At 40.7% G+C, this 13,243-nt stretch overlaps 1 protein-coding gene across 1 annotated transcript in view; it reads right to left on the reverse strand.

Annotated features, from left to right (window-relative positions):
- LOC124631053 overlaps nt 1-13,243 on the reverse strand; it is a 97,541-nt gene that overhangs the window by 24,854 nt on the left and 59,444 nt on the right. The window contains exons 67-90 of the mRNA XM_047165175.1: nt 12,609-13,235; nt 12,217-12,531; nt 11,813-12,139; nt 11,427-11,726; nt 11,033-11,338; nt 10,302-10,940; nt 9,875-10,189; nt 9,471-9,800; nt 9,100-9,393; nt 8,707-9,012; nt 7,762-8,394; nt 7,349-7,669; nt 6,924-7,247; nt 6,537-6,839; nt 6,143-6,451; nt 5,344-5,970; nt 4,523-4,837; nt 4,073-4,402; nt 3,690-3,986; nt 3,292-3,597; nt 2,574-3,212; nt 1,801-2,430; nt 1,412-1,720; nt 76-1,005 (exon numbers count right to left, since the gene is read on the reverse strand). Coding sequence (XP_047021131.1) covers nt 76-1,005; nt 1,412-1,720; nt 1,801-2,430; nt 2,574-3,212; nt 3,292-3,597; nt 3,690-3,986; nt 4,073-4,402; nt 4,523-4,837; nt 5,344-5,970; nt 6,143-6,451; nt 6,537-6,839; nt 6,924-7,247; nt 7,349-7,669; nt 7,762-8,394; nt 8,707-9,012; nt 9,100-9,393; nt 9,471-9,800; nt 9,875-10,189; nt 10,302-10,940; nt 11,033-11,338; nt 11,427-11,726; nt 11,813-12,139; nt 12,217-12,531; nt 12,609-13,235 — 10,032 coding nt within the window. The remainder of the gene's footprint in view (nt 1-75; nt 1,006-1,411; nt 1,721-1,800; nt 2,431-2,573; nt 3,213-3,291; nt 3,598-3,689; nt 3,987-4,072; nt 4,403-4,522; nt 4,838-5,343; nt 5,971-6,142; nt 6,452-6,536; nt 6,840-6,923; nt 7,248-7,348; nt 7,670-7,761; nt 8,395-8,706; nt 9,013-9,099; nt 9,394-9,470; nt 9,801-9,874; nt 10,190-10,301; nt 10,941-11,032; nt 11,339-11,426; nt 11,727-11,812; nt 12,140-12,216; nt 12,532-12,608; nt 13,236-13,243) is intronic.

The raw sequence follows: 13,243 nt of genomic DNA on the forward strand, positions 1-13,243 counted from the left end.
TATTTAATTACATATCAATTATATTACATAAATATTTACAAATCGATGTTAAATAAGTTGAAATGAAAAACTTACGTTCAGGAGAACAGAATCTATACGGATCGCCTGTATAGCCTCTTTGACAGGTACATGATGGGGCATGGTTTACCACTTGACACAATGCGTTGGGTGCACAAGCTCCAGGACAAGGGTCTTGACATTTAGTTTGAAGACATGCTTTGTTTGATGGACAATCTGTGTTTATAATACACTCAGGCTTGCACCCTTCATATGGGTTGCCAAAGTAATCAGGTAAACATGTGCACGATCCTGCGCCGTTATATTCTTTGCAGACGGCATTTGCTCCGCAAGGAGATGGTTGACAAGGTGATGTTATTTCTTGAACGATTTCAAGTCTATGGCATTCTATAAATGGATTGCCGGTATAATCGGCTATGCAGGAACAAGACGGAGAGTGGCTTATTACGTGGCAATGAGTGTTTGAACCACATGCACCACTACAAGGATCTGCACACTTTTGATTTATACAAGCAAATTGGAGAGGACATTCGGAATTACTAATACATTCTGGTTTACAATACGGCGGTGAACCTACGAAACCATTTATGCATGAACAAGAGGGAGCACCTGACGTTTCTTTACAGATTGAATTTGGTCCACATGGAGATGGAAGACAAGGATTTGTAGGTTCTGGATTAAATTCTTGTACAATACATCTCACGAATGGATTTCCAGTATACGATTGTGGGCATGAACAAATAGGATTATGGTTAATAACTTGACATTTTGCACCGACTCCACAGGATCCTTGGCATGGATTTACACATTTCATGTTGCTGCAGGCTTCACTAGGCGAGCAATCCGTGCTAACGGTACATTCGGGCCTACAAGATGGTGGACTGCCCTTGTAACCACTGAGGCAGGAGCATACTGCTTGATTATTTATTTCTCTACATTGACTATTAGGTCCGCATGGACTTGGTTGACAAGGTTGCGTATTTACAACTGAAACAATATTAAGAAGGTGAGGCAATGTATTTTTTATGTAATTACTAGTATATTTAAAAACTTACTATTTACCCCCGTTCACACGGCATTGCACTGCACGTTTTTTGCTGTTTACATCTACCAGTGGCGCATAATTAATTTAGAAACATTCACACGTTGTTTGTAGTGCAAAAAACATGCAATACAGTGATGTGTGAAAAGGGGTTTTATATTCATTTTCGGAAACCATTTTATGTTTTCACATTTAAGGCGAGGCTGTCCGTAAAGTCGTTGAGTGTTGCTACTCAGCTTAAAAATCGAAATGCCAAATGTTCAATCACACAGATAGCCATACATATTTAAAAGTACATTTTTTGTTTATTACTACATTCATCAAATTAATTTCAAGTAAGGATAAAATTACCTTGCACGGGTGAACACTGAACAAATGCGTTGCCAGTCATGCGTTCCGGACAACGGCACATTGGAATATGATTTATCACTTCACAAATTGCGTTTGCAGCACAAACTCCACTATTGCATGGATTTACACATTTATTCCGTAAACATGCTTTGTCTTGAGAACAGTCTGAACTAAGGACGCACTCGGGGCGGCATTCATAATATGGATCTCCTTGATATTCTGGAAGACACGAACAATCTCCGTTGTTGCAAATAGCATTTGATCCACATGGAGATGGATTGCATAAATCAACTTCGTCGTGGGATATTTCTGTAACAATATTATGTTTTTTTTTGTAAGTTCAATAAAATTTCAATGCACTAATATTCCACGAATGGTCAATAACTTACCCTGAAGTTTGCACTCAGTGAAAGCATCTCCGGCGTAATTGTCTAGGCAGGTGCAAATAGGCATGTGGTTCTTAACAATGCACTGTGCATTGATACCACACGAACCAGGACATGGATCCCTACACTTTTGATTGATACATGCCAAATTACTAGAGCAATCGGCATTTATTATGCACTCGGGACGACAACCTGGTGGTGCCCCTATGTAGTTGGGAAGGCAGGAGCAAGATGGTACCCCACCAATATCTCGACAATCACTAAATGGCCCACAGGGTGAAGGTAGACAAGGGTTCTTTGGTGGTTCATCTTGTGGAGTATTCACAACTGCATAACACCTGCTGAATGGATCCCCTGTAAATCTGTCTTTGCAAGAGCATATTGGACTGTGGTTGATAACAAGGCAGTTTGCATTGAGACCACATTGCCCAACACATGGATCCATGCATTTTAATGAGACGCACGCTTTATTTGATGGGCATTCAGCACTAACAACGCATTCTGGTCTGCAATTTGGCGGAGTGCCTCTGTAATCTGATAAGCAAGTACAAACAGCTTGATCATTTACTACTTTGCATGCACTATTGGGACCGCATGGTGATGGCGAACAAGGATTTGTCATAGGTTCAATATCTGAAAAAAAATATTAGATAGTTAGGATGGTCACCAAACATTGTCAAATAAATTAATGGGATTTAGAGTAAAAAATAATAAATTCGTTAAAATTCTAGATTTCCGGTGTGCGAAACCTATTTTACAAAATTTCTTTAACTTACTTTGTATGATGGTACAACGTTGGAATGGATTGCCTGTATATCCAATATTGCACGTACAAATTGGAGCATGGTTCACTGTTTGACATTGGGCGTTAGTGCCACAAGTGCCTGGACAAGGATCTTGACACTTATTTTGCTGACACACTTTGTTTGAAGGACAGTCTGTGTTTACCGTACATTCTGGCCTGCAACCTTCGTAAGGATTTCCAAAGTACCCAGAAGAACAGACACAAGATCCCGCGTTATTGCGTTCTTTGCATATGGCATTGCTTCCGCATGGAGACGGAGTGCAAGGTGTTGGCCTTTCCACTGGCGTAATGTCATGTTGTACTTTACAATATACGAATGGATCCCCGAAGTATCCTTGAGGACAAACACAATTGGGAGTGTGACTAACAACACGACATTCTGCCATAGATCCGCATGCTCCCGCACACGGGTCACTGCACTTGTTGTTAATGCAAGCTAAGTGGTTTGAGCATTCACTGTTACTCGAACATTCTGGTCGGCAGTTTGGCGGCGATCCAGTGAACTCTGGCAAGCAACTACAGGACGGCGAGTCGTTAATGGGTTGACAAGTAGAGTATGGTCCACAGGGTGATGGTACACAAGGATTTAATAGTGATGGCACCTCAAGTACTGAAAAAGATTAATAAATATGAATTATTGAAAAGCATTACATAACTAAAAAGTAAAATCTTGCAATTGATATACTTACTTCTAGGTATACATCTGGTAAACGGATCACCAGTAAGTTCACTTGGACACGAGCATATAGGATTATGATTTACTACTGCACAAAGTGCTGCAACTCCACAAGCACCTTTGCAAGGGTCGATGCATTTATAATTGTTGCAAGCTTTGTTAAGTGGACATTCAGCGCTTGTAGTACATTCAGGTCGACAAGTTGGAGGATTTCCTGAATATCCAGGTATACAGGAACACACAGCCACTTTATTTATTTCTCGGCATTGACTATTTGGACCACATGGACTCGGATTACATGGGTTCGCAGGCAAAGGCGCTAAAATAATATGAATGTATATAAGTTTCATTATTTCTTACAATATTAACTGGCATATTAATGAAAAAACCTGTTTGCTATATTTTAACTACCTTGTATGACGTTGCATGAAACGAAAGAATTTCCAGTATAACCCGCAGGGCAACTACACATTGGTATGTGGTTGAAAACTTCACATACAGCATTGGCACCGCAAGTGTCCGGGCATGGGTTCGTACACTTTTTGCGCACACAAATCTGATTTCTTTGACAATCTGTGCTGACAGTACATTCTGGGCGACAACCAACATATGGGTCACCATGATAGTCTGGCAGACATGAGCACGCTCCGTTATCACATTGTGCATTGGAACCACAAGGTGATGGATTACACAAATCGGCAGGAGAGTCTTAAACAGAAAATATTTATTATAGTTTTTTTAATAATTTTAAATGTAAAGTAATTTCAAATATAAATTAACATGAAGATACAAACCTTGTATAGGTTCTACGACGCATGCGGTAAATGGATCTCCCTTATAATTTTCGAAACAGGTACAGATGGCTAGATGGTTCATTACTGAACAACGAGCATTTTGTCCGCACGAGCCAAGGCAAGGGTCTTTACATTTCTCATTAATGCATGCTAATGAACTAACACAGTCTTGGTTGGTAACACACTCAGGTCGACAATTAGGTGGACTACCAACGTGTTCCGGAGAGCAAGAACACGAAGCTTGACCTCCAAAGTTACGGCAAATTGCAAAGGCTCCACATGGCGATGGTACACATGGGTCTCTTGTTTCATCCTGAACAGGCTGGGGCACTGAAATTTTATGATTAAGGTGAAATCTACCGATACAGTGCGTATAATTTGTTTAAATCTTTAATTCAGCTAATCTTTAATTAAAAAAAAAGGAAATAAAATAGTTTTTTTGAAATATACCTGGTTTTGGGTAGCACCTAGTAAATGGATCACCAATGAGACCAGTACCGCAGCTACAAATAGGGTTATGATTAAATACCCTACATTCGGCTCTCTGGCCGCAAGGTCCAGGGCAAGGATTCACACACTTTTGATTTATGCATGCTTTGTCTGTGGTACAATCCGCATTCATAACGCACTCTAGTTTACAAGCTGGAGGCTCTCCAAGGTAATTAGGTAAACAGCTGCAAGTGGCTTGACCATTTATTTCACGACATTGGCTATTTGGCCCGCAAGGGTTTGGACTACATATATTCACTATTGCTGCATCATTTTCTGAAAATTAAAAAAGTCGTTTCATTAGGTTTGTTGAAATTTATAAAATACAAGCTTTCGCCCGCGGTTTCACCCGCGTCCCGTAACCGAATGGTGACAAAAACTATCCTTAAACCTTCTCCCGGGTCTAAGTTACGTCCTCTCTAATTTTCAGCCAAATCGGTCAAGCCGTTTTCATGTTATGTCGTGACAACGGAAAGCGGGTTTCATTTTTATATGTATAAGATTTAAAAAAAATGCCATTCCGGCTTCACCGGAGGGATATAAGTAATGAAATTGTTTTTTCTTGTTTGTTTGAGGTATTGGAATTGCATGGGTAAATACTTACTAAAAATAAATAACGTAAAAATATATAGGCACATTCAAGACATCATGCTAACATTTTTTACGGATAGTCCCAAAACTATGCTTAAATCAAGTTTAGTGAATAGTCGTATTAGTAAAGGTGTTTGGTTTAGGCGTTTCAACTAAACTTCCAACAAAAAAAAAACGAAAAAACTACTTACGTGGAATAGGGTTGCAACGGCGGAAAGCATCCCCTGTATAACCTCCTAAGCATGTGCACGTTGGAGCGTGATGTAATGTGGTACATTCGGCATTAATGCCACACGTCCCAGGGCAAGGGTCTTCGCATTTGTTTCTAATACATGCTCGGTTTCCAGGACAGTCCGAGTTGCTTACACATTCCGGGCGACAGCCTTCGTACGGATTTCCAAAGTATCCTTCGTTACAGACACACGATCCAGCCTTGTTTTGTTCTCTACAAACTGCGTTCGGACCACACGGTGATGGAGAGCAAGGAGTTAATAATTCGTTCACACTACGAATTGTGCATTGTGAGAATGGATCTCCGAAATAGCCTTGTGGACATATGCACATAGCAGAATGACTAACCACTCGGCATTCAGCATTTGTTCCGCAAGCTTGAAGGCATGGATCTCGACACTTTTGATTTACACAAGCCAATTGCGGCGAACACTCACTATTACTTATACACTCTGGTTTACAGTAAGGTGGTTGGCCTTTAAATTCGGGCAAGCAAGTGCAAGATGGGCTTCCGTTTATTTCTCTACAAATAGAGTTTGGTCCACATGGAGATGGCTGGCATGGATTTATTTCCAAAGGTGGAGCATCTAAAAGATAAGTGTGTTATTTTAGGGTTTTATTTCTTAAAATTGTAATGAGTAGGTTTCTACTAAAATCTCATGTGCAAGTTTTGATAAGGATAGGTAAGAAGTTTCATGAGTATTTAAATAGTGATAAAATAATTGTTTTTAAAGGTGCTTGTATCTTAATCATACTTACTTGAGACAAAAGTACATTCCACGAATGGATCACCGGAATGAGCTGCAGGACAAGCACAAATTGGATTGTGATTGACCACTTCGCACGTGGCCCTCAAGCCACACGTTCCAATACAAGGGTTCACACACTTCTGTTTCATACAAGCTTGGTTTTGCGGACACTCTGCATTAACTACACATTCCGGACGGCAAGCCGGTGGAATTCCTAAATATGTAGGCAGACACGAACACACAGCCTGGTTGTTAATTTCACGACATTGACTATTGGGTCCACAGACTGCAGTACTACACGGGCTTTGAGTGGGTGTATCTGAAAGTAAAAAAAAAACATGAAGGACTTTGTCAAACATAAGTTATTTCAAGTTTGTCTTGCACTATTAATATACATATTTTACCTCTGATAGGATTGCATAGAACGAAGGCGTTTCCAGTAAAACCATTATTGCAACTGCACATTGGTATATGATTGACGACTTGGCATATGGCATTTTGTCCACAGGCGCCAATGCAGGGATCCACACATTTTCTTTGCACGCATGCTTTAGTTTGATCGCAATCGGAACTAAAGACACATTCTGGTCTACAATTAAAGTATGGATCTCCATGATATTCCGGTAAACATTGACACTGGCCATTTATACATTCTGCATTGGAACCACATCGTATATTTGTACACGCATCCACAATTGTTGTCTCAACTGAAACAAATAACGATGATTTTTAAATAAATTTGTTTAAACTTTCTAATTGTTTTTTAAATGATTTAAGAAAAAATTACATACCTTCCAGTGGTTTCGGCTTGCAGTTAGTAAATGGATCACCAACATAACCTTCGATGCATGTGCAGATCGGTATATGGTTTAGTACGCTACATACCGCCGAGATGCCACATGAACCTGGGCATGGGTCTTGACACTTGGAATTGATGCATGCGACCGCACTTGGGCAATCCGCGTGTATCGTGCACTCTGGTCGGCAGTTCGGAGGAGAACCGATGAAAGAAGGAAGGCATGAGCATGATGGCCCATTGCCGATGTCTCTGCACTCAGAGTTAGGCCCACACGGAGATGGTGCACAAGGATTTCTGACGTCATGTACGGGCTCGTCTGTAAATAATATTCGTAAACGTTATTACAATGTACAATAAAATATACATATTGATGTAATAAAGCGTAACTTTATTGTGCGTTTTGTCAACAAAACTTACACTTTATAGGTGAGCATAGAGTAAAGGGATCTCCTGTGAAAGTCGACTTGCACGAGCATATCGGGCTGTGGTTTATAACTTTGCAATTAGTATTAGTTCCGCAAGGACCGGGACACGGGTTAACACATTTTTGTTTGATACAGGCTTTGTCTTGCGAGCATTCTGAGCTTACAACACATTCGGGCCGACAGTTTGGTGGAGAGCCCATGTACTCAGGCAAACATGAACATATTGCTTGATTGTTAACCCCTTTACATTGGCTGTTTGGTCCACAAGGTGACGGGTAACATACATCAACCGGTGTGGGTACTGGTGCCGGAGCTATTAACAAATAAAACATAATTTATATAAAAAAATGGCAAGACTAAATTTCCGATTATGAAGAACAGATAAAGATGAAATAAAAATCATACCTTGGTATACGCAATATCTGAATGGATCTCCGGTATATCCATTGATGCAAGTGCAGAGAGGGTTATGGTTCACAACTTGACATTCAGCATTTGTACCGCAGGTACCCGGACAAGGATCGACGCATTTGTTTCTTATACAAGCTTTATTTGAAGGACAATCAGTGCTCACAACACATTCTGGTCGACAGCCTTCATACGGGTTTCCTATATATCCCTCGGAACAAGTACAAGAGCCAGCGTTATTTCGTTCTTGGCATATAGCATTAGCTCCACAGGGTGATGGTGAACAAGGGGTAGTAATTTGTTCAACTTGCAAGGGTTCTTTATGGCAATTGAAGAACGGGTCTCCAGTAAACCCATATGGACAAAGGCAGACAGGTGAATGACTGACGACCTTACATTCTGCGTTACTAGCGCAGGCTCCTTCACATGGATTTTTGCATTTGTTGTTAACACATGATAGATGTGTCGAACACTCTTCATTACTAGTGCACTCAGGCCTGCAGTACGGAGCTTGCCCATGATATCCTTCCAAGCAAGTACAAGATGGGGCTTCATTTACTTCCCTACAAAGCGAGTTAGGCCCACAAGGTGAAGGTTGACAAGGATTTACTCGTTCCGGCAGACGATCCGCTGCAACAACAGTATACAAACTACAGTGCAATTGTTTGTTATTAAAACGAGTACATGTGTTAGTTACGAAGACTCGCACCATATAAATTTTACTTTAATTTAGATATTGGATCTATCTTCGTACCGATCTAATCTGGGATCATTGTCAATATACGACAGCAATTGGGCTTTTCATCGGGGCGACTGAAGGAAATCCTATGAAAAGTGATTAAGATCATGGAAAATAGCGCACCATGGAACGAAAAAAGGTATCAGCGAGAATAATGACAAAGAACTTATTTATTGAATTAAATACGTTAAGATTTTACTTACGAAGTCTAAAGCATCGCGAGAATGGTTCCCCCGAATACGATACAGGACATGTGCAAATTGGATTGTGATTTACTACTTTACACTCTGCGTTTACACCACAAGAACCAACACAAGGATCTACACAACGTTGGTTGCTACAAGCCTGATTCAGTGGACATTCAGCACTTATAGTGCATTCAGGCCTACACGCAGGTGGAGCTCCGATGTTATTAGGAGCACAGGAACAAGCTGCTTGGCCGTTTACGTCTCTGCATTGACTATTTGGACCACATGGAGATGGCTGGCACGGGTTGGAGACGACAGGCTCTGTAAATATTTTCGAATTGTGTTTAATTTCATTTGGCATATCTTTCCATAATAGTTGACTGACAATTAATATAGTGATATATTCACCTAGAATAAGTCTACATTCAACGAATGCGTTGCCTGTCATTCTTTCAGGACAGCTACACATCGGTATGTGGTTAACAACACTACATACAGCAGTTGTAGCGCAAGTGCCAGGACAAGGATCCTGGCATTTGTTTTGTATGCAAGCTTTGTTGCGATCACATTCTGAACTCTGCACACATTCTGGTCGACATCCAACGTATGGATCTCCAATAAACTCGGGTATACAGCTACATTGACCGTTGTTACATTCTGCGTTGTTTCCACAAGGAGATGGATTGCATGGATCCTCGTTGTCTATAAGAGGAAAAACACGGGTTATTAAAACTGAAAAAAATCAATTGTAAATTAATTAAGTAATAAAAAAATGTTACCTTTAGGTGGAATGACGTCACACCGAGTAAAGGCATTACCAGTAAAACCTTCAGCACAAGAACATATCGAAACATGTTTTATGACTTGACAGTTTGCATTAATTCCACAAGAACCTGGACATGGGTCTTTACATTTTTGATTTATGCAAGCTAGATTGCTCGCACAATCTTCATTGATACTACATTCTGGTCTACAATTTGGAGGACTTCCTTCAAAGTTGGGTAAACATGAGCACGATGGTATACCACGCAAGTTCTGACATTGTGAATTAGAGCCACACGGTGATGGTACACACGGATCTCTTTCAGGTTCTGGGGGTTGTTCTTGAACTGAAAAATGAGAAACATTGTAAGAAGTGCCAAAATTACTAGTGTAATACATTTTTCAAACAAAAAATACTTACTTGTCACTACGTAACAACTGGAGAAAGGATCACCAGTGTATCTATTTTTACAAGTGCATATGGGGCTATGATTGATCACTCTACAATCTGTGTTACGTCCACACGGTCCTGGGCATGGAGAGATACATTTTTGACTTTGACAGATTTTATCTGCGGGGCATTCAGCACTCACGACACATTCTGGTCTACAGTTCGGAGGTGAGCCACGATATTCTGGCAAACATGAGCACGTACTTTGGCCATTTGATACTCTACATTGGCTATTTGGACCACAAGGAGATGGTTGGCATGGGGTGGCAGGTTCCTCTTCATATACTAAAAAGTGAAAACAATTATATCGTCTATGTGTCAAGAAAGCGTGGACCGCTACACGTTCATGATTGTTTTATGACACAGATACACACAATGAAAATTATATTTTACTTACATTTGTAGATACATTGTGTGAAAGGGTCACCAACATATCCTTGTCGACATGTACATAGTGGTGAATGATTGACTACTTGACAATCGGCATTAACAGCACATGTGCCTGGACACGGGTCTATACACTTATTTCTTGTACATGCTTTGTTACTAGGACAATCAGAGTTTACCATGCATTCCGGATGACACGCTTCATATGGATTGCCAAAGTATCCAGTAACACAAACGCATGCGCCAGCTCCGGCGTGTTCCCTACATTCTGCGTTCGAGCCACAAGGTGATGGTGTGCAGGGCGATATCGGTTCAAACTGTGCCACAGCTGTTGGGGTACACTGCACCGCCGCGTCACCTGTGTAGCCTTCAGCACAAATACAAATAGCCGTATGACTAATCACTTTGCACTCAGCGTTTATTCCACATGCTTGTATGCAAGGGTTTTGGCATTTTTTATTAATGCAAGCCATTTGCGGAGCGCATTCACTGTTTGCGACACATTCTGGGCGACAATTTGGTGGGTCACCAATAAATTCCGGCAAGCATTGGCACGAAGGAATCTGATCACCGGTAAGATGACAAATAGAATTAGACCCACAGGGTGACGGTACACATGGATTCACTGGTTCGGGCGGTGAGGCAACAGCTTAAAGAAGAAAATTTCAGTTTAATGCAAATCATCATATAAGTAAGTATCTAATCAAAATTAAATTAAGTAGTTAAGAATTGACCACTTACGAATAACAGTACATCTTGTGAACGGATCCCCAGTCATCCCTGATGGGCACGAACAAATAGGGTTGTGGTTGACTACTTGACATTTGGATCCTACACCACATGTTCCTTGACAAGGATTTATACATTTTTGGTTGCTGCAGGCTTTATCAAGAGGACAATCAGAACTTGCAACACATTCAGGACGGCACGAAGGTGGTGCTCCTCGGAACCCAAGTAAACAAGAGCAGACTGCTTGTTCATTAAACTCTCTACATTGACTATGAGGACCACATGGACTAGGTTGACAAGGATTGGAAGAAATCATTTCTGAAAATTAATATAAAGATAAACATCAGTAGGTAATATAATCGAGAGGAATCTATTTTTCGTACTTTATGTTATAACTTTATGTTACCTCTGACAGGGCTGCACTGAATAAATGCGTTGCCAGTAGTTCTAGCAGGACATGTGCAAACTGCCATATGATTTACTACATCACAGTTTGCGTTAGTGCCACATGTGTTAATACATGGGTTTACACATCGATTTCTAACACAAGCCTTATCCTGTGCACATTCGGAACTTATGGTGCATTCAGGTCTGCATTCAAAGTATGGATCACCGTGATATTCCGGTATGCAAGTGCATACTCCATCGGAACAAAGAGCGTTTGGTCCGCAAGGAGAGGGGCTACATAAATCTGTAACGACTGGTTCTGAAAACAAGAATTAAATTCATAGTTAAATAAATAATAAAATACAAAACTGTACAGTATTTTTACAACACATAAATATTTCGTACCTGTATTTGGTTTTAATGAACAACTTTGGAAAGGATCACCACTATACCCATCGAAGCAAGTGCAAATAGATACATGGCTCTGTACTCTACAATTAGCGTTTACTCCGCATGAACCAGGGCAGGGGTCTACACATCTCTCATTAATGCAAGCTAGCTCATTAGAACAATCCGTATTAATAGTGCATTCCGGACGACAATTTGGTGGACTGCCCATATATTGGGGTAAACAGGAGCATGATGGTGATCCTCCTATATCTCGACACTGAGAGAATGGTCCACATGGTGATGGCAGGCAGGGATTTGTAGCAATAGGAACGACATCCATAACTAAAACAAAATAATGAATATGAAAAAACATACAATAGAGTTATAGCCACATCAGAAAAGGTTAACAATGAAAATACCTGGTGCTCTGTAACATCTGCTAAAAGGATCACCAGTATACAGAGTGCGACACGAGCATATTGGACTGTGATTAATGACCTTGCATTCAGTATTTACACCGCAAACGCCTTCGCAAGGATTTTTGCACTTTTGTTGAATACAAGCTTGTTGTTGATTACAATCTGAGCTTACAACACATTCAGGTCTACAAGCAGGCGGTGTCCCTATATATTCAGGCTGGCAGGTGCACACAGCTTGACTATTGGATATTTTGCAAATGCTGTTTGGTCCACATGGTGATGGTGTACATGGATCTTTAGGCACAACTGAAATTTCTGAAATAGGAAAAAATAAAATTATTATTATTGGTAGAAGAGTGATACACTAAGTATTTCTAATGGCGTAGACTTACGTAATGTTTCTTCGAAACAGCGTTGGTATGGACTTCCTGTCAGGCCAGGCAGGCAAACACACGTTGGAGTATGATTCACGACATTACATACGGCATTTTGACCACATATGTTATTGCAAGGATTTTTACACTTATTCTGTACACATGCCAAATTTGTAGAACAATCTGAATTTACAACGCACTCGGGGCGGCATCCTTCATAAGGATTTCCGATATAATCTGGTAGACACACACATGCGCCAGCGTTGCCTTGCTCTTTGCAAATAGCGTTTGAACCGCAGGGTGATGGTGAACAAGGTGCAAGAGGAACATCCATTATTTGACACCCTATGAATGCGTCTCCAGTATATCCTGGGGCGCATAAGCATTGAGGAGAGTGGCTGACTACCCGACACTCGGCTGCCAAGCCGCAAGAGCCGGGACAAGGATCTTGACATTTCTTATTAATACAAGCCATATTATTTGGACATTCAGAGTTAGCAATACATTCTGGGCGGCAGTTAGGTGGATTTCCAATAAAATCGCCTTGACATGCACACGATGGTGATCCACCTACTTCTCTGCATACTGAGTTCGGACCACAAGGTGAAGGTTCACATGGATTTACATAAGGCTGTTGTGGAATATCTGTAAAT

This window comes from Helicoverpa zea, chromosome 6, assembly GCF_022581195.2.
Source record: "Helicoverpa zea isolate HzStark_Cry1AcR chromosome 6, ilHelZeax1.1, whole genome shotgun sequence".
Classification (NCBI taxonomy): domain Eukaryota; kingdom Metazoa; phylum Arthropoda; class Insecta; order Lepidoptera; family Noctuidae; genus Helicoverpa; species Helicoverpa zea.